Here is a 26591-nt window from a genome sequence, read left to right as displayed (position 1 = left end):
CTGGCCCATGGGCACGTTTTGTTTGACAAGCACAGTTTTTTTCTTTTTCTAACTTTTAATGACTTGTCAACATTCAAAAAAAGCAATTTCATTTAAAAAAAAGCCAGATTTCCCAGCTTTTCTTGAAAAAAGGGAAAGATGTTCTTGCCTGGCAGGGATTGGCAAGAGCCAAGCTCCAGCTGCCCCCCCCTGGGTGGGTGGGTGCCCCCGTTTGTGACCTCTTCATATGTGGGACCATAGTCCACATGGCTGCCTGTGATCCTGGTCTGAGTCCCCATGGCAGGGAAATACAAAATTGTAAGACATAGCCATCACAACCATTTAAAATGCCAGATGCCATAAAGACATGAAGAAAACTCACTTTCTAGGCCAAAAAGTCCTAAATGGCCCACCGGCCTCCTAACCCCTCATAATCTTTATGCTTAATGCCACCTAATAAAGCCAGCAAGAGGCTGGCCCTCTCGTCCACCCAAGCCCTCTACTCTAGCGAACAAGACTTATTCTATGGAAGAAAATCTCACTGAAAATGATTCCAAGGCCACTTCCTGTGACCTGGAGGGCTGCCTCTTTAGGGATCAATTAGCTAAGTTGTGATCCTAAAGATCAAGAGGCTCTCCTTGGTGGGAAAACAAGGTTATCTAAATATAAGAAAAGTGGGCAGCCCCATCACCAATTAAGCCCATGTTCTCTTTATTACCCTCCCTTGATTTGAAATGCTACTTAGCCCTTAAGATCCTTAACTTGCAGAATAATGATGGGAACTTGCAGGGGAAGTGGGGAAACAACAGCTGGGATTTCTTCTCTGTACGCACGACAGCGATGCTATTCATTAAAAGCCCAAGAAAATGCTGCTTGTGAAAATGACACTATTCCAAGAGGGCCCTTAATTAGGATTTAAAGCGACCCCCGCACCCCGCCCCAGCCGAAACAGATGAAAGGCAGACAGCCACAGGAGTGCTGAAGGATTTTTGATCAGGGAAGCAATCATGCCACGATTCCACTGAAGAATTTCATGTCATACCGCAATGACCCGGTGGTGAGGCAGGGCCCGTTCAATGTGGTCGTTGCCTTCTGCCTTGAGCTGAACGTGGTATACACATCCCGGCTGCAAACAAAAGCAGGAGTCACTTCTTTGGAAAGGGGCTTGTCACGAGACCTGATCTGAGCCTGCTCTGCCTGCAGGCCCCCATCAGAAGGGTGCCTTCCTGTTCCACCTCAGTTCCTAAGATGTGGCCTGTTAACCTTCTTAAGAGTTCCTTGAAAAAGCACCCTGATGCAGAAACATTTTCCTGAAGTTCTACAATTCCTTCAAACCCCATTCAGTTTCTCCTACCCAACGGAAATTAAATGTGGTTTCTGATTCCAAAACTGCAAGCATGATATGCTTATTCTGATAAAATTATTCTTCCCTTGCTGCCCAGCCCGCCCCTCTAGCTGTGTATGTGCACTGAATGGTATCTGGAATGACATTCCCAAAGGGGTATTATTTCTGGGGAGTGGGATTTGAGGTTTTCCCTTTTTTAAAACAAATTTCTTCTTTATACATTTTATTCTATTCCTCAAATGTATAGGCATATATGATGTTTACCAAAAAAAAAAAACCCACACTTTTCTAAAAAAACTTTTTTTGTTGACACTGCACACATGAAGGATGTATATTATTTACTTAGATAATTTTTTGGCAGATAGCAGTAAAGTACTTTGTTCTAATAAAGCCAGCAGATTATGACAATTTTCTAATAGAGGGAAGTAAACTGCCTTAAAGAAATGAAGTTTTTTGTTTGTTTCTCACATTGCTGTATGGGCTAGTTGCAACTCTTAATAAAGAAAGATATGAGTTCAAGATATGAGCCTTCTCGGAAGGCTGCAAATCAGACAAAATTAGCTTTACGCAAGGCTTTAAGAGTATAAAAGAACCCACTGTTTGTCAACTTCTGAACTACTTTTTTTCTTACACACTTATTAAAAGAAAAGATCTGCATCTTTCTGCAAAGGATGACAGATCACTTATACTAGCGGGGTTTTAAAAACTTTTAAAACAACCAATTGCTGATCATCAACTGCACACTGGACCCGATGACACATTAGGATCTAGAGCCGGGGCCAAGTTCAAAGTTGACCGTGTGCATCCAAGAGGGGACAACCCTGAGATCGTAACTGTTGATCTATACGTTAGCGAGGATAACACGGCCCTGGTCTCCTAAAATCGTGTGCACTGTTACCTTCTTCTCTGTGTGCGGGCAGAGCAGTGTCCGAAACGGCATTCGCTCTACATTAACCAGGGGCCCTTCCAGGTGGTAGCTTAAGGGTGATTTTTTTTTTCCCTTTCAAAATTTTATCCTTTTTGATATGTTGCTTGAACTATTTTATAATGAGCACACGGGTACCTTTACAGAGACAATAAAGCTATTATTAAAAAAACAAGAACAATCAAATTTATGATCACCAATGGTGATTGCATTAATTCACTTTATAGCTCAGTGAGGACTAGCAGCATTGGGTCTGGTTCAAAATATCTACCTGCACCTCAGAAAGGAAAGACATGCATAGCGATTTGTAAAGAAAAGAAGGGACGGGCACTGCTGAAGATGGGAACAATGGGCACTGCCCTCTCATGCCCATGCCCATGCCCAGCCGGGCAGGAGCCCATCGGGCAGCTGCTCCCATCCTAACCGGCCCGACTCCTTGCTCCTGGCCAGCTGACTCTGGGATTCACCTTCAGCCTCTGGCAGCAACACCTAGGGATGCAGCTTCTCACCCAAGATGCCTTGACAAGTACACTGACCGGAAAGATCAACTGGGGAAATGAATTCTAACGGGGGTTGAAATCTTTGGGAAATGTTCAACAAGGGCTCTCCAGCCCGGCATCCTCTGGGAGACTGGAAAACTCAAATCTAAACCCTAGATGGGAAACGTCTAGCCTTAGGCTATTCTTCCAGAATCTGAGGCCTGGCATGTGAAAAAGGCGTGGGCTGCCACAAGGGGGCGACTCTAAACAACACTGAAACCACTAATGAATTAACACCTATTACGAGGAGGGTGTGGGGCAGCATCATTTAAAACGGAAATCTATTGTCGTGGAGAAGAAAACGATATTCGGTTTAGTTAAATAAAATGTGTTAAGTTGGTGAGTTTAGAGAAACATGTCTGGGCCACTAAGACCCTCGGAAGAACCAACACGGTGATGCGGAATCTGCATTCCTACAACCATAAGAGGGAGGTGAGCCTGAAACACCGAGTCCCCCCAGCCCCGGCCAGGGGAAGGCAGACTGAAGTGCACAGGCTCCTGCGAGGCCATCCACCTGCTGCTAACTTAGACCAAGAAAAGCTGCAAGCAAACACCTAAGCTGGCAGTTCTGGTGAGGACCACCTCAGGGGAAGGTGCTGTCTGTTCTTGCTTTTACCACTTACGGAGTCAGTGTATCACACACTGCTCCATGTGTTTTACGTGTATTAACTCACTTAATACTCACAGCCATCCTGGAAGGTAGACATTATTCTCATCCTCACTTTACAGATGATGAAACACATAAAAAGCATGAGACACTTGCCTGAACTTACACAGCTAAGAAATGACGGAGGCAGGGAGAAAGGCATTAGTGCAGCCCACGAAGGACTAAATTTCAAAGGCTGGGCCTGCACTGAAGGCAGGAGACAGAGAAGCTGGCTCTAAGGACCCGTCGCCCCTCCCGGGGCCCTGGCTACAGCCGGCCTGGGGGGCGGGGGACATCCATGCTGCCGCCACCACTCTGTGCTCTCTGGAACCACTGCTACGAGGAAGGAAAGCAGGCCTGGGGGACAGCAGGGAGCAGTGTCCCGGTGGCAGCATGCTCCACAGAGGGTGGGCCTCTCCAAGGGCAGAGGAGAGCGAGAAGGGAGCGTCGCGGTCAGGCCATCCAGACTCCTGCGGGAGCAAGAGCGCCGCTGTCTCGCCGAGTCTGAGGAGAAGATACTGAAGACGGGGAGTGGTGGGCAGAGGGCACAGGGAGCCCACCTGTGGGTGTGCATCCGGCTGGGCCATCAGAGCATACGTTCTCCAGTCCTCCCCAAGCCCATCTTCCTCCTTCAGCTTTTTGAACCCTCCTCACTCACCAAGCAACCTCCTGACCTGACTTCCCCATATCTGCGGGTGGGGCTGGGCGGACAATGGACATGGATGTTCTTACCTTTGGGAAAGGACAGCATCGCCCCAACATACCTAAGTAAACTGGCAAACGGATTTGCACCTCAGCTCATGCGATTCAGGCAAACATCAGTCAGTTGCCAAGAGGTGTACGACTATCCCTGGGGTCAACTAAGAACATCCAGTTTGTGAATCTGAAAGGCTGAGGACCAAACCCTGGATCCAAGTGGCCCTGTCCAGTGGGTGCCATCAACCCACATTCTGGTTTGGTGACTCCTACTTAGTGTCTGCTGAACGAGCAAATGAATGCATGGATGTGCAAGTAAAAGTGAGGAAAAAGGCACCATAAATTCTGAACCAAATGTTGCAATTGAGCAGCCAAAAGGACAAATAAGTCGGTTATTTGGCCTGCACAGAGTTGTGGGTTGTTTTTTTTTTAATTGGTTGTTAACCTTCTAAATATCAGAAGTTTTCACATTTTTACAAACTCAAAACGATCTGGCAACCCTGAGTCTGTCTTCCCACACAGCTGTGTAGAGCTGGAGCTGAGTGGCAGCTGCCCCCTTCTCGTGGGCCAGGCCCTCTCCAGGGCCCCGCAGTCCACACCACTCCCTACCAGGCACCCAGCATCCTCCAGCCTTTCACACTTGTCTTCTGGCGCCACAGGCATCTGGTTTGAGAGCCCTGGCCTGAGCCACACTACCCATGCTAGGCAAAAGGTGCCCCAAACCCATGGTTTTCCACCTTTATTTCACTACAAAACCCCCAACCCAGTACATCAGCTACATAAAAGGTAAGTATGTCAGCTACAATAGGGACTGGGAAGAGTTCCAGAACCTACCCTGCCCTGGCAATGCTCTCGACCCCATTCCTAGTAGTCTTGGGGGTACCACAAGGCACTGCTGAACCCGGTATGCAAAAATCCACTAATGAAACACGTCCAAAGGCTCACCAGCAATCCACGTAACCTGAACTTCCCTTCTTCGTCCGTCACGGTGTCTTCTCCATAAATACTGCAGTCGTTCTGGCCCACTGCTTCCACGGCAACACCCTGTTCTGGTTCTCCGTTTAAGGAAGAAACTGTACCATAGCAACTAGAGGGACGAGAGAAGAAACAGAACATGACATTCTTGGGGTTTTCTGAAGCACACAAAAGATTTCAGGGAAAGTGTCCTGCATTTACTAACAATTTACAGTGCAAAATAGCTCAGTGGAGAACTGCCCCAAATGACCCAGACAACTCAGTTCTAGTTGTGTCGCTTGCAAATCGAGCCTTCCTGCCGGAGGGCTCAGGCCAGCCAGAAGGCTGTCATCAATTTCTCTTCTTGTACATTCTAAGGGATGCTCCAGAAAATTGTAATTTAAAAAGGCTAAGCTTTATTTTATTCCACTTTATTGTATTTTGTTAAGCTTTAATTTAAATAATGAAGCATCCAATAAAATGAAAATAAGTCACTTCCCCTTTTGTTCCATTTTTATATTCGATTGAAAATGGTCCGTTTTTCTAAACCCACTCTTTCTGATTAATCGATCTTTGCCTCGAGTGCTTTTGTAAATGCGTATAAATATATTTACTAATATTTGTATAAACTGTCTCTGAAAGTATTCAGAAACACTGGAAAACCTAGGTAGCTCAGAGACCAGGATAGGAGGGAAACTTCACATTGTACAGACTCTTTCCAGCATTTCCAAGTTTCACTCAAGTGAATGCATTTCCTCCTTTTCAAAATGTAACTCCCTCAAGTTTCAAACTTTTTTAAAAAATGAAAATTTTTAGGAACTAAATAGGGTCTTTCAGGCCAATTTCAAAATAGGAACTTTGTGACTGAATCATTCGTTTGAAGGGAGTTCCCTGTTGGTCTAATTGTTAGGATTCAGCACTGTCACTGCTGTGGCCTGGGCTCGATCCCTAGTCAGGGAACTGAGATCCTGCAAGCTGCCTGGCATGGCCAAAATTAAAATTAAGAAAAAAAACAGGTGGGGGGGACACTTGTTGGAGATATTAGAAGAAAACGGCAGCAGTCAGGAGCCTGTGGACCTCATATCTTATATCCCTTGTCTTCCAAATAAAATCAGTATGAAGACTGGGATGAGTTTCTAGAGAATAGAAGCGTGAGTGTGATCCCACAGCCCGGGCTTGGGAGAGGGGGGTGCAGGTGGGGCTGCCTACCTGTAGGCCGTGCGGTAGCCGGTGATGGTGATTTTCAAGTTCTGCCCCTCCTGCACCTCGATCATCTGCGAGGATGGCTCAAACCGGAATTCTTTCATCATGGGCTTGAAGTAATACTGGCCGGGGCTCTGCCGAGAGACAACCACAAACTGAGCCTCTGCTGCAAATCTAGGTATGGCTTCAAAGGGGGCGGCTGAAGTCATGATGGACCAGAATTAGGCCCAAGAGCTCCATCGCTTCCTAGACACCCAGAAATGGTAACTCTAACTCTACAATAAATCATTACAGTGACAGCAATTACAAGTCTAACAGCAGCTGTCATCATGGTGTGCCTACAAGAACGCTGTGGGGTAGAAATCATATGTGAATTTTATGAAGGAAGCAACTGAGGCTCAGAGAGGTCAAGTAACTTGCCTGAGATGACCCAGCAAGTAAGTAGCAGATGGAAGATTTGAAGCTGGGTGCACATCACTGCACAGCATGTGATCTTTTGGATACACCTCACTGCCTGTTTGCCACATCCCTGTAACAGTCACTTTATTCCCAGGACTGACAAGATGGCCAATTGACATGCACTCCTGAGTGCCCACCACCCAGGGCCTCATTCTACATCCCCAGTGAAAAATGGGTGCTATCCTCCCACCATGGGGAGTGTGCTTTGCAGAAGAAACACAAACTCAACCCCCGAACAAGACTCGGCATTATAAACAGCACAATCCTGTGGTAAAACAAAGGGATGCCTGAGACAGGAGCCGCTGTGGCTGGGGTAATTAATTACACTGTCTCAGTGACAAGGGGGTGACCAGAAAACAAGAAGTCTGTGCAGAAGGGAACACGAATCAGCAGCATTAAGTTCTAGTGAGAGCAATCCTCTAATTACGTCTGGTCCCCGAAGAAACGTAAAACACTCCAGGCTGGTTTTCTGTTCTCACATTGTCAAGCAACACACAAGTCACGGCCGCCGTGTCCCGGCACTCTCACGGGGGAGTCAGGCAGGCAGTAAACTACCAGACACCTTACCAGGTTTGAGAAGGTCAGAATGCCGTTGTCCTGAGTCAAGAGGTTGGAACGAAACACACCACCGCTGAGGGATAAGAGGACCCCAGGGAGGGGCTGGTCGTCTTCAGCTTTTATCTGGGGGTGGAAAAAGGAACCCCAGAGCAAGGTTAATTCATATTAACCATGAACAAGTCGAGGTAATCCTTAATGGGATGTTTTTCTTTTACCGTTATTCACTGGGGGAGACAAAAGGTCTCCTCTTCATCCCCAGGGTAACCAATGTTAATAGTTTGGTGTGCAGCCTTCCAGAACTCTCTGTGCCCACACAAATCTTATCAGCATTATGGCTGCTGTTGACGGACTTCATAAGTGATCTGGTGGGGCTGGGGGAGGCCCCCTAAACTGTACGGTTCTGTAACTGCAAGTTGCTTTCTCTGCCCTCAGCCACTTTCCCGGCTGCCCTCGTCCACCAGTCCCCACCGATCAGCCTCGCTGCTTCGGAACAGCTGCATATCGTTCTAAAGCAGAGGTCAGCCAACAATGGCACACAGGCTAGCCACCGAGTTTAGTGATGGAAAAGGAGAGACGATCTGAATGTCCCTGAGCGTGTGTATCTTTGTGCACTTAAGTTTTTCTTTTTCCGAACAGTCAATTCCTAGGAGTAGAATTGTCAGAAGTGTGCACTCGAAATTCAGAAAGAAACCCCCAAACTGCCCTCCATGGTGGCTGTAACCATTTCCAGCTCCAACAAATTACCTATGTGTGGGAAAATGCGTGCTCGCCAAGAAGATGGATATTGTCTTGATTACTGCAAATCTCACCCCAGACCCAGTGTTCCTTTGCATTTCCCCAGTGACTACCGAAGTCGAGTGTTTCCTGTATGTTTATGAGTGACTTGGATGACTTCTGTGAACTGCCTTTCATATCCTTGGTTCATCTTTTCTCTGTTGGGTTTTCTTTTTTTTTTTAATTAATTAATTTATTTATTTTTGGCTGCACTGGGTCTTTGTTTCTATGCACGGGCTTTCTCTAGTTGCGGCGAGCATGGGCTTTCTCTTGTTGAAGAGCACAGGCTCTAGGCACACAGGGTTCATTACCTGTGGCACACGGGCTCTAGAACGCAGGCTCAGTAGTTGTGGAGCACGGGCTTAGTTGCTCCACAGCGTGTGGGATCTTCCTGGACCAGGGCTCAAACCCGTGTCCCCTGCATTGGCAGGCAGATTCTGAACCCACTGCGCCACCAGGGGAGTCCCATGTTGGGCTGTCTTTTTCTTATAGATTTTAGGAGACCCTGGTAAACAGGGAGTGTTATTTATGGTACAGATATTTCTTCCCAGTTTGACTATCTTTCAGTTTGGTTTAAAATGCATTCTGCAATATAGAATTTTAATTTATTTGGCCTCTATGTTGAAAATATTCAGTCTCAAGATCTCCAGACTCGCTCTGTCCATTACACAGCATGCTTCTTCCCAAGAAGGACTGAGGCAAGAGAGAAAGACATTCTGCATCCTTCAACAGAGAACAGAGTCAAGGATGAAAGCTTAAAATACTTCCCAAAAGGTATGCACACAAGCTTAAGTCAACAGATCTCCTAATTACATGTGAAAGAAGCCAGACCAAAAAAAGAGTACATCCTGAATGATTCCATTTGTATAAAACTCTAGGAAAGCGAAATGATCCACAGTGAAAGAAGGCAGATCAGAGCAGTGGGGAGGGGCAGGAGAGACGGGTTGCCAAGGGTATGAGGAAATTTTGGAGGGTGACGGATGTGGCCACCATTTTGACTGTGGTAGTGTTTTCATGGGGGTCATCATATGTCAAAACTGTCAAATTATACACTTTATGTGCAGCTTACTGTATGTCTATTATCCCCATAAAGCTGCTTTTTAAAAGCACACAGTGTTACCTCAAAGCTCACGCCTGCCAAGGCATAAGCCTTAAAGTCTCCTATGGTTCCTTCCACCGCAGTCAAAACGTAGCCCTCCTTCTGCGAAGACACGGTATACTCCAGGTCACTGTGCAGTGGCCCAACACTGAGTAAAAAAGAAACACTGGAGATGGCTTTGCTTCAAATCCTCGAAGAAGCATCACCTGCCCCAAGGAAACCTGGCTCCCCAGTTTCTTTCTAGGCTCCCCGACTGATCCCAAGCAAATGTTTCTTAGTCACGGCCTTACCTATAGGCACCTTTGTCGTCAGTAAAGACTGTGATCAGGGGTGAACTCGCCCCCTTTTCACTGATGACAATCTCCACTCCTTCCAACTCTGGGTGGATCTGGCCTTCCAGAAATAAGCCTGCTTTCCCTTGTATCTCAATCAACTTCCCTGGGCAGCTTTCTAAAAAGGGAAGAGATAAACAGAAGACTAGGTTGGGGCTTCCCATTAAAGAAGGGCCTAAAACAGAGATATTAGAAGCCAGTTCCAATGAGGCTGCTGTCTGTACCAGAATCCTCAGTGACTGCAAGTGGCCCAAGCCTCTCACCATTGACGAATGGCCTTGTTCAACTGCCAGGAATGTTAGCAGGTACAGCCAACAAAGCTGGCTTTCCCCTGCTCCTCTCCCTTGGCTCTCACAGGCCACAGGTGAGGAGAGAAGCCATTTCTACAGGTCAGAGCCTGTGCGGCTGGACCTCAGAGGACCGGTATGGAAGGCTGCCCCGGACAGGCTGCCTGCTGGACAGCCACGCCCTTCAATACTCTCCTTCCAAACACAGAAACGTCCAGGGTTTAATGAACCCACGATGCTGGGAAAAGCTATTGGTAGCCTAAATATTCCACCAGCAATCACTTCTGGTTATCCAGTCCCCAAAAGACCCTCCCATAACCCCGACCAAAAAACATAAACATCACAAACAGTTCGGACACACGAAGACATTTCAGACGTTTCAACAACTGATGCTTTTGCTTTTTATCTCCCTTCTGGTGTCAACCTGATAACATCAAGGAAAACTGAGTCCTTTTCCAAAAAGATCCCCCAATTCTAATAGTGAAAGTTACGTTTACTGATTTAGACCTTTCGTTCATCCACTCACTCATCAAGTAGTAAGATCTATGTGGCAAAGGGGACTGAAGTGCCTTACAAAGATGGTTTCACTATAACAGCAGCACAGAATAAAATTTTAATTGCAGGGAAAGAAACACTTGCAAAGGTGTGTCATCGGCTCACTGAGCTGACATTTACCTCCACTGACGGTGGCTTCCATGGAAGGAGGATAAAAGAGCAGCTCTTTAGACGAGGGTGTGACAGTGATTTTCTCCCCAGACCTAAAATAAGTAAGATACTTCAATGTGGCTGGTCTGTCCCCCCATGAGGAAGGACATCAGAACAGACGACCCTGCAGGGAAAGCCGGAGAGCGCTTACCGTGCCCAGTAAGAGAAGTCGTAGGAGAAGGGGCCCTGTAACTCGTCCACCATCTCCTGCACAGGGGGCTTGGTCCTTCCCTCAACCCCCTCCTCTCCACCGGTCTTCTCCCTCTCCTGCCTGCGGCTCTCGATCTCGGCCAGCTGCTGCTCCCTCCGCAGCTCCTGCATGGACCTCAGAGGGCCGAGGACCAGGGCAGGTTCGCTGTCGATGGAAGATCTGGAAGAAAGGAAGGAGCGGTCCAGAAGACGAAGTCACGTATCCCTGTAGTCAGTGGGAATCAGACATTTCTGCAAGCAGAGATCCAGCAGTAAAAAAAACCCAAGCACCTCATAAAGCCACCAACACATTCTTCTCCTGTTTTGAATAAACTAATAGCTTTTAAAAAACAAAAAACTGAACTTCTTTGCCATGGTGGACGTATCTGATAGATCTGGGCTGGGATGAAATACCACTGACTTTATGACTTGAAGGAAACATCAGATTTCCCGTAGGACATGGAGTCCTTCCCACACCACACCACCATCTTCTGTCTCTCTTTCAACCTTTATTGAGAACATACTCTGCAAGAGAACCAGGCACTGGGGAGACTGTACACAGGACAGACAACATTCCCCAACCTCGTGGAATCCACATTCTAGTGGGAAGAGGCAGACAATCAACAGAAAAACGTTGTCAGGTGATAAGTACAATAAGGAAAAATAAAGCAGCGTGGAAAGATAAAAGAGCTGGTGGGAGGCAAGGGGCACTACTTTTTATTAGGGGCTGAGCCAAGTCCCTTCTGATAAGGTGACACCACTGCCACCTGAAGGAAGGGCGACAGAGAGCAAACCACTTGGCTCTGGGTGAGGCCTCAGGCAAGAAGGTGTCGAGTGCAAAGTCTCTCGAAGCCTTGGAGGCAGCTCCCTGCCATGCTCAAGGGACAGCAAGGAGGAGAACAGGGAGGCCTGGGCAGAGGGACCCAGGCAGAGCCAGATCAGGTAGAGCCAGATCAGGTGTCAGACTAGGGCTTGGAAAACCTTGGTGTGGACCCTGAGGGGATGGAGTTTTAAACAGAGGAATGACAGGGTCTCCACTTTTAAAGATCACTTGGACTTCCCCATGAACAACACACTGTTATAAAGCAACAGCCAAAACTCGGACGCCAGACAGGAAGCTGCGGCAACAATCCCAGCAAGAGACAAGGGTGGGTGGAACCAAAGTATAGAGGCCAGGTGCTAAGAAAGGACTGGATGACGGATATACAGTTGGCCCTCCATTTCCGCAGGTTCCGCATCCGAGGATTCAACCAACCGCAGATGGAAAATATTTGGGGGAAAAGATATTCCAGAAAGTTCCATAAAGTAAACCTTGATTTTGCCACATGCTGGCAACTATTTACATAGCATTTACATTGTATTTACAACTATTTACATTGCATTTACATCGCGTTGGATATTATAAGTAATCTAGAGATGACTTAAAGTATATTTAAACTATACAGGAGAATGTGCATAGATTATATGCAAATACGACTCCATTTTATAAGGGACTTGAGCATCTGTGGATTTTGGTAACCATGGGGGGTCCTGGAACCAAACCCCATGGATAACGAGGATTGTACAGTTGAGGATTTGCAGATGGATCGGTTGGGTATGGGATGCAAGAGAAAGAAGAATCAAGGACCAACGAGAAAGATGGAGCTGCCATTTCTGAAACAGGGAAGGCTACAGAGGAGGTCTGTGGAGGGCGACCACCAGGAATCTGGTTTTGGATCCGGGAAGTACAAGATCCCCATTAGGGACCCCACCCCCGGCCATGTCCAGCTGGAAGATGCATTTCACATAATTTTCAGCAAAACCAAACCAAACAAAAACTCTTCTGAGGTTACAAAAATAAAGTTAATAAAGACTGAAAACAACGTAACATGGAGTCACTACTGGTAAAAATATGACTTTCTAGTCATACCAGTAATTCATACTTTCCAAGCAGGAAAATACTAAAAGACATTGCTCCAGCACCAGGCAAAGTGCCAGGCCCACAAGACAAACGCAGCAAGTCCTTCTCCTAGAAACCATGTCACCCTGGTGAATAGGTATCCCATCAATTCAGTCAGAGACCACGGGCTGCCCCTGACACTCCTCCCTCCCTGACCCCACGTGGTCAGACTGCTGCCGCGTCCCTTCAACTCAATCTCCCTGACAACTCTCCAACCCGTCCGCTTCTCTCCATCCCCACCGCCATCCGCCTGGCTGAAGCCCCATCCTCCCTCACCTGGACTCCTACAAGAGCCTCTGCCCCCACCTCGATCGACTTCCACTCTTGCGCCTCTTCTATCTGTTCTCCACTCAGCAGCCAGGGGGACCTTCTTGAAACAAAGAGAAAGTGATCCCTCTACTTGAAATATGTCAGAGTGTCCACGGGACACAGCTAAGACCCTTAACGTGGCTGGCCCCCAAAAGCCCACCTCTCCTGCATGGACCTCAACCCCCTGACAAGGTCAAAGTCAAAGCACTTATGACAGCTTTTATTTTACAGTTCTGTATGTGACTCTTGGACTACTGTCCGCTGCCCCCATGAGACTCTAAGTTCCACGAGGGCAGGGGCTATCACCTACGCCCAGTGCCTAACCACTGAGGATTCTCCATCCATATTTTCTTCACGGAAGGACGGGTGGACAGAAAGATGGAGACACTGCTGGAAAGGCAACTTCAAATAAGGTAAGCTGGGAGAAAGTTACTCAGATTTCCATTCTATTTGACAAAGATGGTCATATTGTCAAAATTCTTTCCTTTCTTGAGAAAATTAGGGTATCAGATGCACCCACCACACAGCAAAAATTCCTCTCAAAGGTGACATTCACACAAACCTGACCCTCAGTGAGGGACTGCCTTTCATACACTTTCTCTCATGACCCTTCTCATATAAGGTGTCATCTCTATTTCCCAAGCCTTCGAGAAAGGCTCTAAAGAAAAATAGGCAATTTTTTTTGAATTTGCTAAAACGCTTGAAATACAGTGAACAAACCAGAGATTCTTTTTTTCCTTAGCAAAGACAGGAAGTGTAACGAGTTCAAACAGAAATTTAAGACGCTGAAACGAGCTGTCAGGAGACTCTTCCTCATCCACAGTTAATTCCTGAGTCATAAAAGGAAAGGAACAGGCTGTTGTGAATTTACAGCTATGTCACATAAGTATAAGAGCAAAGACTGTTTGTACTACGCCTAGAGATAAGAAATCAAGAATAATTTTCAGAGCGTCCATTAGAGAAGGTCTGGTCCACCACCCTCCCGTGCTCAGCCCACCATGGAACACTAGCCTTACTTGATAGTCACGGTAACATCCATCATTTTGTCAGTGGTGATAGTTCCAAGGACGTGGTGGCGAATGGCTGTCAACGTCAAGATACTGGGTGAAGACCTATAAATTAGAGAAGTGGAAAGAAAACACCACATCACCTCATGTTCTCAAAGGATCACAAACAACATCACTTATGGGCGACCTTCCTGACCCTGAAATATACTATGTGACACTGCTCTTAGCACTTCAGAACTCCTGAAATACATACAAGTGTCTTTAAGAGTAAACTGATTCTCCACACCAAAACTTTACACCTCCAATTCCCTGTGAAACCCACAAGCATTTGTAAAAATAGAAAAATGGTAGACTTGAGCTTGAGAAATTCTCATCAGTGAGGCTGGAAGATTCAACAAACATTGTATTTAAGCCACTTCCAAACCACAGCCTTCCGTCCTGGGTTTACAGAATTCTTGGGAAAGAGAGCTTTACCTTCATTTCCTCAGTAATTTACCCAACTGTCTTAAAATCCTTGTCTAGAAATTCTTTTCCATGCCTAACCTTACCGCTTCCAGAAAAAATACAAAAAACTCCCGTGTTCTCAGCAATGAGTGAAGAAGAGAGTCACGCTCACTCTCCTCCACAGGAGACACACAGACACCCCGGAGCAGTCGGCGCCCGGCTTACGTGTCATAGGTGTAGAACGCTTGCTCGAACCGGTGGCAGGAGCGAGGGGTCACCTTGTACACGCCTGCAGCCAGGAAATCAAAAGTAATTTTCAGAGAAGAGCATCTATTATGCTGAGCAATTCCAACATCCGAAATCCAAAGGCGGTGCCTCTCACTTACAACCTATCATGGATGTGCAACATGGGATCAGAAATGCCTTTTCCGCTGCCTACGATGGCTTCTTACCAATGACCTGATCCACTTAAAGACCCACTCACAAAGCAAGGATTTTCATTTTGCATAATTTAACAAGTCACAGCACTTGAGTCTACACAGACCAAGCTAACAGACACGTGCACGAGGAGGAACAGGAAGTACATTTCTACTGCGAACCAGATTGAGAATCTTCTACCTAATAGATTCTGTTAAAGATCCAAAAGACAGCCACAGCCTGGACTCCTTCCTATAAATATTCCTAAGAGGGGGCATGGGGCAGGGGAAGGCCCAGAAAATTATGCAACAACTGCAAAAACACTTTCATGCCATGAGCTCACGTGGGGTACACTCAGATTAGGGGCATATGATGTCATTTGCCAGAAGAATAGTTTCAGGAAGGAGCAAAGTGTAACAGTGGATTCTCCCAAATGGTCTTTAACCAACATTTTGGCCATATGACCGACCAAAAGATGAAATTAGTTCAAATCACCTCTGCTGTTTCTGTCACACTGATCAAGCCTCAATGCAGTTACGAGTAGAAAAAAAATTACTAGGTTTCTTCATTCATTTTGTTTGTTCTTTCATTTGACGAACACTGACAGGGCAACACTCGGGCCGGGTATTGTGCCAGGTGTTGGTACACGGTGGGGACAGATACGGTCCCTGCCTTCGCGGGGCTTGCCATCTACAGAGAGAGCATTTGACAGCCACGTGCACACCAGGTGTGACGGGTATGGGCAGGGGAGGAACTGGGCACTGTGGACACGAGCACAGCAGGGAGCTCTCAACGACACTGTGGGGCCAGTCTCCCTGGGGAGTAACATTGGAACCAAGAAGTGATGGGCAGGCAGGCAGAGCTGGGTGAAGAGGGGGTGGGGCAGGGAAAGCACTGAGGTAGGGCACAGCATCTGAACCACAGGCTTGCTGGCTGTCTCCCTAACAGCTGTCCTTCCTGCTTACGTTTAGGGTGAAAATGCGCCCAGCCTCAGGCAGCAAATCCAACCTCCCCAGGCTCCCTTTCAGCTAAAAGTGGCCTTGTGACACGGTTCTTGCCGGTAAGACATGAAGTTTCCTGGAGGATGCGGCACGGAAAATGTTTGCCCGCCCCTCTCCTCATCTTCCTGCCTTAAACATAAGTTTTCTGGGGCAACAGTAGGCACTTTGAAAACACAAGGTAAGAAATACCAGGGAAAGAGCTAAAAGAATCACAAAGACACCAACCCTAACATCTACCAGCTGCTGAACCCATGCCTGGTGCTGCCAGACTTTGCTACTGAGCCAAATTAACTCCGCTTGTTGGGGGCTGTCGTATATATTTTGTTACCTGCAGCCAATGGCATCCTGATTAAGACACAGGACAGAGTGGCTGGAGCAGAGTGTGACAGGTAGAGCCAGATTATACAGGAGCTCAAGGTCTGATGAAGGGTTTTGTACAAGAGTACCCCCTATCTGTGGGGTATACGTTCTAAGACCCCAGTGGATGCCTGAAACCACAGGTAGTACCAAACCCTGTACATATTATGTTTTCACGTACACTAATAGGTGGGTAATGTATACAGCGTGGACGTGCCAGACAAAGGGACGATTCACATCTCCGGGCTGGACGGGAGCAGGATGGTGAGAGATTTCATCACGCTACTCAGAATGGCATGCAATTTAAAACTTATGAACTGTTTATTTCTGGAATTTCCCATTTAATATTTTTGGACCACAGTTGACCACAGGTACCTGACACTGTGGAAAGTGAAACCATGGGTGAGTGGGGATTACTGTATCTTATCTTGAGAACCAAGAGAAGTCACTGAATTGTTCATTAGGAAAATGCAAAATAAAACCACAATGAGATACTACTTTACACCCACCAGGATGGCTAAAAATCAAAAAGAGAGCAACAAATATTGGTAAAGATGTGGAAAAACATGAACCCTCAGGCATGGCCGGGAGGAACAGCAAATGGCAAATACAGCCTTTTCAGAAAACAATTTGGCAGCTTCTTTAAAAATTAAACATAAATTTATTATATGATTCCATTCCTAGGTATCTACCCAACAAATGTCCAAACCAAGACTCGTACACAAATGTTCACAGCAACGTTATTCCTAATAGCCCCAAGCTGGAAACAGCTCACATACCCACCGACCAGGGAACAGATACACAAACTGTAATATAGCCATGCAATGGGCTACTATTCACCAATAAAAAGGAACCAATTATTAATACCTGCTACAACCTGGGTGAACTTCAAAAACATTGCGCTAAGTGAAAGAAGCCTAAAAAATAACAGTATTGTATGATTTCATTATATGAAAAGTCCAAAAAAAGGCAAATCCATAGAGACAGAAAATAAATTAGTGGCTGCCTAGAGCTGGGAATAGAGATCAAATGTAAACATGCAGGAAGGATATTACTGGGGTGATGCAAATGTTCTGAAATGGATTATAATGATGGTTGTAAAGCTAGGTATAGTTACTCAACATCACTGTACTGAACACATTTTAAATGGGTGAATTTTATGGTCTGCAAATTGCATCTCAATAAAGTTATTGACAGAGAAGACACTGAAGGACTTTAAGCAAGGCGGGAGATGATCCAATCTTTATCTTAAAAAGATCACTCGTCAGGAGAGGTCATGGGCTGATGGTGCAATCCTTTTAGAAGTGAAAAGGGCCCAGTGGTCTGGCCCCAACTCCAACCCGAGAGCCTGCGAACACATGCCAGCCCCCACCTCTATTTCTTTGGGTAAAAACGCTGCTCCCTCCAGAGGAGCTAACCACGGCCAAAGTTGACAGCTTGATGCAAACTGAACCGAGATAGGGAAAAATGCCTTTAAAACCACCCTCTGGTGCCTTTCCATTTCTCTCACTCGTAGCACATCAATCCTTCCAGACTCACCGGGCTTGGACAGGCAGAATCGGTTGACGCCTTTGGAGAGGTTATAAATCCCCACGTTCTCAGGTCCATTTCCATCCTGATAAAATTCCTAAGGGACCAAAGCCAATACAATGACTTACTAGGGGACATGGAGACACAGCGATGATTAATAATATTTCTGTTTCTGAACCAGTCATCTGTTTTGCCCATTAATCATGTGAGCAGCTGGGTGCCACAGGAAAATCAAAAAGCTTCCAAAACTTCCAACAAAAACGTGATCTTTTTCATTCAATCAACTAATATTTATTGAGCACCTGCTATGCGGCAGGCTCAAGGCTGGGCCTTGGTTGCTGCCGTGGCTCTTATTTTCAGGGAGGCTTACATTCTAATATAGGAAGAGAGAAAACCCAGGTAGTCAACAAAGAAGTCAGTAGATTTCAGCTAGGAAGTAACAGAGCTTACAGAGAAATAAACAGGGAGCAGGATAGAGAGGGACCACCACAGAGGCCTGTTCAGCCTGGGCTCAGAACAGACCCCTCCTGAGCAGGTAACATTGGGGCTGCAGCCTGAGTAATGAGAAAAAACAAATACACTCAGCTGTGCAGAAGACACGTCATTCCAGGCAGAGAAGAGTATGTGCAAAGGCCCAGAGAAGGGACCGAGCTTGGTGTGGAACTGGCCGAGGCGGCCAGTATGCCACGGCCCAGTGAGTGAAGGGGAGAGGGGTAAGGGGTAAGGTACGAGTTAACGAAGGGCTGGCCACTGTTAAGGAAGATGGATCTCCGTCTAAGGGAAATGGAAATCCACTGGAGGGTTTAAGGGAAGGAATGGTTTCCTAAATGTCTATTACTTATTCTCAACTGGATATTAATCAACCCATCTCTCGTAACAAAGCTGTTTGTTGAGCACTTGTAGTTAAGCGGTTAGAGCATTCAACTGGTGTTGGAGACACCAGTCTCACTGCCTCTGGTGTCTAATGTAAGTGGCCACTTAATTGCCATTTGCCTCTGTTTCTCCACTGGGACCTTACAGTGACATCTGCCATTGCTGGAAGTCAAAAAATTATATAAAGTTCATGACTGGGTCTACATAGGTGTACACAGGTGCTCCCTTTCCTGAAATCCACTGCGTACACTGCCAATCCAGCTTCAGTGACTATAAGAGAATAACCAACTCTGTCCTCAGCTGCACCTGTTCATAAACAATAGCAGTGTATGGCCAGGAAAACTTCAAATACGTAAGAGGGTTACTTAAACCTTACCATGCCCCTGGGGAGTGAGTATTATGATCTCAATTTTAGAGGAGAAAACTGAGGCTCACAAACACTAAATGAACTTGCCCGATGCTACAGAGCCCACGTGCTTTGCACTACGGCAACAGCTTCCCCAAATCACTAGTCAAAGTTAAAATTTAATGTGGAGCCAGGACAAGGAAATCTCCCAAACAAAGGCATCTTTCCAATAAGGGACTTAAAATGCTTCCTCATGGTGCTTTCCATAATAGGTGGGTGAGTCGAGGGGCAGAAAAGGGAATCCGCCTTGACTATCTATGCCGATAACACTCTTAGCATGCTAGTTCTTCTCGCTCTCCAAAAGGCGAGTGTCATTCCACATAAGAGAATCCTCAGAAGCTCCGCTTACCAGAGTGATGGCATGAGACAGGGAGCATCTCAGCATATAGCCCGTCTGCCTGAACTCAATCGCTGACACATCGTCCTCCAGAACCTCCACCTCTAGACTCTTGTTCTTCCAGCACCAATCTTCATGCAGGATGCTGACTGCAAAGGACACAACACACACCCCCGTGGGAACAGAGCACACTGCCTCCCTGAATGCCCCCAGAAAAACAGTGCTAATGAATCCTATGTGTGGGCCTCTATACACATACATACCAACAAATATGTGTGTGTGTGTGTGTGTGTGTGTGTGTGTGTCAGTATACACATAGAGCTAATCACACTGGGAATAAGTAACTGCTAAAGAAAAACTGAAACCAGTGGCCATTAAAATCACCAAGAAAGAAATTCAACTGGGCCTAAGAGCAGACTACAAGTAAGACATTCAGGGATTGGCAAACTTTTTCTGTAAGGTGCGAAAGAGTAAATATTTTCACCTTTGTGGGCCACATGGTCTCAACTATTCAACTCTGCATCTGCAGCACACAAGCAGCCACAGACGATAAACAAACAAGTGGGCGTGGCTGTGTTCCAATAAAACTTTATTCATAAGAACAGGCAGTCGCCCTCGGCTCATAGTTTGCCAACACCTGACATAATAGAAAATATAATTCCCCAGAAAAATCAGCCTACTTTATAAGCCATTCACTGCCAGCAGCTCCCAGCTAAACTCTGACATAGCAAAAATACAAGCAATGGGAGCTTCTCAAGAAAGGCGGAGAAAAGAGAAACAACATTCGCCAGCACCTTCTGCTTCCCAGGCCCTGTGCAAGGGGCTTCACATACTGGATTTCATGAGTCCTACATTCTGCAGAAAGGTTCTATGACTCCTATTTCAAAAGGGGAAACTGAGTCTCAGGGAGATCAAGTAAGCTGCCTCGCTCACACAGCTGCTAAGTGGTAGAACACTTCCGTGTAATTATTTCACACTCTTTTCCGGCATTTAGAAATAAAATGGCATGAGAAGAAGTGTGTGGGTCATCCTGATGAGGCGGCAGTTAGCTCATAAAGCCTCAACTTCTGCATTACTGCCCAAGGCTAAATAATGCACATTCAAGGTCAAGGGGTAAAGAAGAGTTAAACAAGTACAACTGTACAGCTGGGATGCAACTTGAGAGCAGGTTTCTAGAAAGTTTAGAAAGACAGGAAGTGCTGCCTTCGGTTCTTACTTTTGTATTTTCCGGGCAGCACGTTGTCAAACGTGAAAGTCATCGAGTTGACCTTGCCGGAGAGCTGGAGGCTCCGCTTCTCGCCCTGGCGGCTCAGGGACTGCAGGGTCACCAGCAGGTCACCGCAGGTGTCTGCAGAGAAAAGATGCGGGGGCCTCACTTGACTGCCTTGTGAACCATAGCACCCGTTCGAACCCTCAATCTCTGTGTGCTGCTTCCCACCCCTTAGCTCCTGAAGGACAGTGCCAGGAGGTTCCTTCAAAGCTAACATGCATCTACTTGATTCTAGGAAGTCTCCCCCTATGCTTGTCATCGGTACCAAACAATGAAGCCACCCAGCAATTATTGCATTAGGGGAAGTAATATCTATGGAGCATCAACAGGAGCAAGAGAAAAATAGACAGAGGTGATGAAACTTTATTGAAAATCCACTTCATACCAGGTATAGAACTGGGCCCTTTATCATCATCATGATAATATTACTAATAATGGCAAAGATTTATATGGCTCTTGCTGTGTTCCAGGTACTTCCAACGGCTATACATACAGTAACTCATTTGATCCTCACAACTACCCTGTGAGGTAGGTACCATTAACATCTCTACATTACAGATGAGGGACTCAAAGCACAGAGAGGTTAAGTAACTTACCCCAGGTCACACAGCGAATGTTCAAGCCCATGCGGTCTGGTTCCAGAGTCTAACATCTTAACCACTGTGCTACACTGCCTCTTGACATGACCGCATTTAAGCCTCATTAAAACCCCGAGAGCAGGAGTATTCCCATTTTACAGAAGAAAAACCTAGGCTGGGCAAGTACATGCTTACAGTCTCACAGTGGTAAGTGACAGAGCTGGGATGGAAACCTGGGCCCAACTACCATCTTCCTTTCAGAGTCAGAGGGCAATAAAAAGAAACCCACATGTTCTTCTGGGAGCCAAGGCAGCATTACTCAAAGAGAAATGTTATGGTGTTTGTGGCAATTATTCAGAAAGAACTGCACACGACACAGACTCTCAGACAGACACCACTCCCCTGGAGCAGCTTCTGCTTTTACCTTCAATGCCGCCCAGTGAGGAAAAGCTCACCAAAATCCCACCTCTCCCCACTTACTTCTTTGAACCTATCTGTTCTTGCTTTCAGTTGACATCTTACCCAAACAAGAGACTTTCCCCGAAACCGATGCCAAAAACTGCACGAAGGCCACGTCCATCACAGGCCTGTCAGTCACAGCCAGAAGCAGCATCTGAGGCTTCAACATCAGCCCCGCTCTGGTCTCCGCCTCAGGAACCATCACCTGCGGGACACACAGAACAAGGTCAGCGGCTGCATCAGGGCCGCTGCTCCCTGGCCGACGTGGCACCAGAACATCCACCTGGGCCCAAGGCTAAACGGATTCTGTAGGACGAAGGTTCATTCCTAGGCCTAGTTTTATAATCACAACAAATCTGCATACAGCCGGTGTGAAGGAAACGTATTTCTAGGCAGACATAAAGCACTAGCCTTCAGCAGCGCCAGGTGTACACAGAAGCGTATCAGGGCACGCAAAGCTGTCATTGATCATGTGCACCCAGGCGGAAACCATACGAAATCCCAGAACCTGATCCTGGCTTGAGGTCACTCGTGACACAAGCTGTGAACTTGTGGAGGCCACGTGGATGACCAACAGTGGAACTGGGCCATTTCTTCTTCCCTCATTTCTGTGTGCCTTTGTCAAGCTCACAAGAGGGACTGGGAGAGGAGGCGGTGCTCGCCTTCTTCATCCCTGGTAGAGATCACATTCTGGAATTGCCCTTCCCTGGAAAAGGGCCTGATTATGCCTCTGAAAGGGCCTCTAAAGGCTTGTCCGTGTGGCCAACGTCACAAGACACTGGCTGGCTGGTAAAGGAGCTGCCCACCCACACAGTATGCTGTTCGTGGAAGCAGGGGCAAGGCTGTGCGCCCACCCCATCTGCTTAGCGGGGGCAGGGGGGATCCCACTGGCCCTACAGGAGAGCAAAGTCTTAGAAGGACCCTTCCCAGTCCCCTCCCCTGCTCTTCCCCAGGGAGCAGCTGACTTGACGGGTGAGAGCCTGAGACCCCAAGGGGCCGGTGGCCTGACCTCCGCTTCTGTCTCATCTCTTGCCCACTGCCTCCACCAGTGCTCAGGCTTTCACCCTGGTGGTGAGACTACAAGCCAGGGTCTCCCCTGCTTCTCCACCTGCCTGGATGGAGAAATTAGGTGGTGCCTGCCCAGCATCTTCAATTTACAGCAAGGCAGGAAAAGGGAAGCTCTGTTTGGCCTCAGGGTCCAGAAGCCATGCTCTGTGGATGTTACTGAGCTGCCATGAATAAAGAGTTCACTGCGATCTCCTTTGGGGACCCGTGGATATTCAACAGCAGCCAGAAGCCTGAGAAGGTGGAGGCATGACTGGCAGCCTGATACTAACCCCTAATAAACATCAGGACTGGAAAAGAGAAAGGCCTGTTGCATCACCTTCAAACCAGCTGCCTGTCTGCTCTAACTGTGACATGCAGGAATGTAAAGATTTCAAAATAAGAAGTTGGGAATGGAAATGCTCCTTCTCTAACCCCATTTTAAAATAACCCTTTTTAAATCATTGGTGTTTTTTTCAAATATCTTAAATAGAACAAAACTCGTCATACCTGGACTTTGTAGGTCCCTGGTTTTGCTTTAAAACAGAATGATCCCTGAGCATCCATCTCCACGGTGACCAAAGACTTGTCCTTGTCTTGAGAGGACAGGACAACTTTGTATTTACTCATCTGCTTGATAGTGTCGGGGAAGCGAATGATTGATATCTGGCCACAGACACTGAACCTGCAACAAGGGGACCGTTCATTCCAGCATGAGAACTCAATTATCACAGGAAAGGTGCTTAGCAACCCAAACTATGCATCCCTCTTTCAGCCCTCGTCCCTAAGACTAGTATGATCTTAATGAAGAGACAGGAATGTAGCCAAAATGACTCCAGTTTTAAAAGCAACCTTTAGAAAGAAGATTGGACCTCTTTCTGCATAAGGAAAAGGCAGAGCGAGGGCCCGGGGCAGGGCTGTTTGTATGTTCTGGGTGACATCTGGCCATCTCCCACTGCAGAGGCAATTTTCAAACAATCTGTGGATGATAAAAATGCTTCAGATAATTGGGTCGTGGATGGTGGAGCAGCCTCGAACTGAGAATGTGGACTAGTCCTTAAAAGCAAGAGCTGGGCTTCCCTGGTGGTGCAGTGGTTGAGAGTCCGCCTGCCGATGCAGGGGACATGGGTTCGTGCCCCGGTCCGGGAAGATCCCACATGCCGCGGAGCTGCTAGGCCTGTGAGCCTGGCCGCTGAGCCTGTGCGTCTGGAGCCTGTGCTCTGCAATGGGAGAGGCCACAACAATAAGAGGTCCGCGTACGGCAAAAAAATTAAAAAATAAAAAAAAGCAAGAGCTGTAAGCTGCCTATGAAAGTGTGGTATTACCCAGGGGATAAAACAAGGCAGGGTTATCAAAGACGCCTTCCTTGCCTGTGATAATATATAATGCACAGATAAAAGCAATCTGAGAGATCTGAATAGTAAAGGTAATTAAGTTAAACAAAAGTGCAGAGCTAAAACTGAACTCTAGGAGCTAGGAGCCACAGAAGCAACTTATAAGTGAAAAGCCCTATTAAGGTAATGGCTCAGACTGGAGACTGCAATGAGCAGTGTGTAAAGTGCTACAAGGCACACCTCCAGAAGCACATGAAAGGCACATCTGCTCACTAATAAACACCAACGAAGTCCGGCGTCCGTGGAGTGACCGTCTTCATTTTTAGACAGTTGGTGCGTTTAAGTGTAATAATGTCCCACAGCTGGAGGCCACAATCGCTTCTTCAACTGCCTAAAGATAATATTTTCTAATCTTAAAGAGAATCACTTTAGATAAAAAATCAGTTGTGCCTTTTGACAGAAGGAGAATAAAAAATGCCGGATTTAGCGCTGGATGATTATGGGGTGCACTAAACGCTGGCACACCCACTATGCTGCAAAGAAAAAACAGCAGAAGGAACAAGAAGGCGGTGGTACGCTGTGTGTGTGAAGTCTGGGAGCGAAGGCGAGCACAGCTGTCTCCCTAAAGGGATGTGACCAGCCTGGCCATGGGGGCTCAGGCTGGACAGTGAGGGGCAAGACGCCACAGCCCACAGGCCAAGTCACACCAGCCACCTGTTTCGGGAGAGACCGTGAGCTAAGATGGTTTTCACACTTTTAAAGGGGAAAAAAAAAAATCAAAAGATTATTTCATGACATAATAAACGACATGCTACTATGACGTCAGTGTCCACACATAAAGTTTTCCTGGAACACAGCCAAGCCCGTTCATTTATGAACTGTCTGTAGCGGGTTTCGTCACAGAGACCTTATCAGCCCATGAAGTCTGAAATATTTATTCTCTGGTCCTTGACAAAGTGTGCCAGCCCCGGATCTAGATTCAAAGGTTTGCCTTTTGGTTCCCTACTGTGCACTATCAGAGAAAATGGATAGGAAGGGACTACTGACGGAATTATTCTCAAGGACCTTCCATATTCCCTTCACTTGTGCCCATGTCGGGGGGCAAGTCCCCTTATTCATTCCAAGTTGAACCTCTTTGCCTAAGTTTTAAATATTTTAACCACACAATCAGTTTTAGCTCGTACTCTCAATTAAAGATAAGTGTCCAATTACCCTAAACCTCAAATATATATTGTTTTAGTTTAGAAAAAGAACTAAAAAGCCAGTAAGACAATGTTTTGTTATACTGAAGCTCTTAAAAATTGATGTGTCAATAAATTATTTCATCAGGATTTAATACATTAATGAAGAGAAATCAGTAATTTTGGTGCATCGTAAGACAACTATATTCTCGTTGCCATTTAGACAGAAGCCAGAGTTTGATTTTCAAATAAATTAGCAAATAATTTTTTTAAAAGGGAAAAACAGAAAGAGTAAGAAATATCAATGAATTAAAAGGCAAACGGACCAAAAGGAAAATGATGAATTTTTCCAATTATGCTCAACAAATGTTGTTTCTCTTTCTTTGACCCAAATATTCCACTTTAAAGAAGAAAATAAATATAAAATTAAATTATGTTTCCTCATCTCCATGAATGGCACCTCCTCAATCTACCCTGATGCTCAAACAGGAAACCTGGGCTCTGATGCACAAAGCCTCCACATCACTCATCGAATCCACCGACGTCTCCTCCTTCCCCCACCAGCAGGGTCCCAGGTCCCACCGGTCACCAGCTCCTCCAGACAACTGTCACACCTCCCATCTACGCCCTCCACTTATACTCGGGCTTTCCTCCAATCCACTCTTCACACAGCAGTCGGGAGAAAAAAAAGACAAAAGAACCCCAAAACTTTCCAAAATGCCCTGATCCACGCGGCTCCCTTGATGAAAACTCATCAATGGTTTCCCACTTCACTTGGGGAGAAGCCCATCCCCACAAGATGGCTACAAGGCCACGTGGCCCTCCAGCCTCACCATCGCCCCCAGCCACGCTGGCTGTCCCCACCACGACCCCAGAGCTCCTCTGTCCCCTCCAGGCCCTGGCACACGCTGTCCCCTCTGCCTGCCAAGCCCTCCACTCGGCTACCTTTCGGTCCTCCCAAAGGTCTCGGCTTCCACAGCGCCCCACCTAAACGAAGTCCCCTCGGAGTCCCCGAGCTCTTCCTGCACACCCACCCCAACTTACCGTCACTGACTCCTCGTCTTCAGTCTGCCTCCTGGACCCCTGCCTTTGTGACGTTAGCCTGGTTCCCTGTACACACCCAGCACTTATCATGGTGGCTCACCTGGAGTCGCTGCTCAGAACTGTTTATGAGGGAAGCAGGGAGAACTGCAGCCCAGGAGTCACTTCCTGAGGCTCCACCACGGCACACACAGCAGCAGGCTCCACGGGTGCTCTGCTTCCTCACCTGCCTTTCAACACTGAACCCCGGACCCGGACCCCCCGCCTGCCTACAGACAATGGTCACCTCCTCAGCGACCAAGCCAATAAAGCATGCCTTCAGGGCTCAGCTCCTGGACCTCCGAGACCGTCGGGAGGTCACACCTAAACCCCCG

The 26591-nt window shown here is 46.9% G+C and overlaps 1 protein-coding gene across 1 annotated transcript in view; it reads right to left on the bottom strand.

Annotated features, from left to right (window-relative positions):
* The window catches only part of LOC132504886 (BOS complex subunit NOMO1), a 52513-nt gene that overhangs the window by 6902 nt on the left and 19020 nt on the right, over positions 1 to 26591 (bottom strand). The window contains exons 12-26 of the mRNA XM_060122626.1: positions 23172 to 23346; positions 21681 to 21822; positions 20527 to 20658; positions 19323 to 19459; positions 17704 to 17791; positions 14615 to 14678; positions 13955 to 14050; positions 10653 to 10871; positions 10472 to 10554; positions 9468 to 9627; positions 9199 to 9325; positions 7314 to 7427; positions 6294 to 6421; positions 5076 to 5217; positions 1022 to 1105 (exon numbers count right to left, since the gene is read on the bottom strand). Coding sequence (XP_059978609.1) covers positions 1022 to 1105; positions 5076 to 5217; positions 6294 to 6421; positions 7314 to 7427; positions 9199 to 9325; positions 9468 to 9627; positions 10472 to 10554; positions 10653 to 10871; positions 13955 to 14050; positions 14615 to 14678; positions 17704 to 17791; positions 19323 to 19459; positions 20527 to 20658; positions 21681 to 21822; positions 23172 to 23346 — 1891 coding nt within the window. The remainder of the gene's footprint in view (positions 1 to 1021; positions 1106 to 5075; positions 5218 to 6293; positions 6422 to 7313; positions 7428 to 9198; positions 9326 to 9467; positions 9628 to 10471; positions 10555 to 10652; positions 10872 to 13954; positions 14051 to 14614; positions 14679 to 17703; positions 17792 to 19322; positions 19460 to 20526; positions 20659 to 21680; positions 21823 to 23171; positions 23347 to 26591) is intronic.

The sequence above is a fragment of the Lagenorhynchus albirostris genome, chromosome 15, assembly GCF_949774975.1.
Source record: "Lagenorhynchus albirostris chromosome 15, mLagAlb1.1, whole genome shotgun sequence".
Classification (NCBI taxonomy): domain Eukaryota; kingdom Metazoa; phylum Chordata; class Mammalia; order Artiodactyla; family Delphinidae; genus Lagenorhynchus; species Lagenorhynchus albirostris.
The sequence above is the reverse complement of the archived record's forward strand: the minus strand, read 5'-3'. Positions and strand labels throughout refer to the sequence as shown.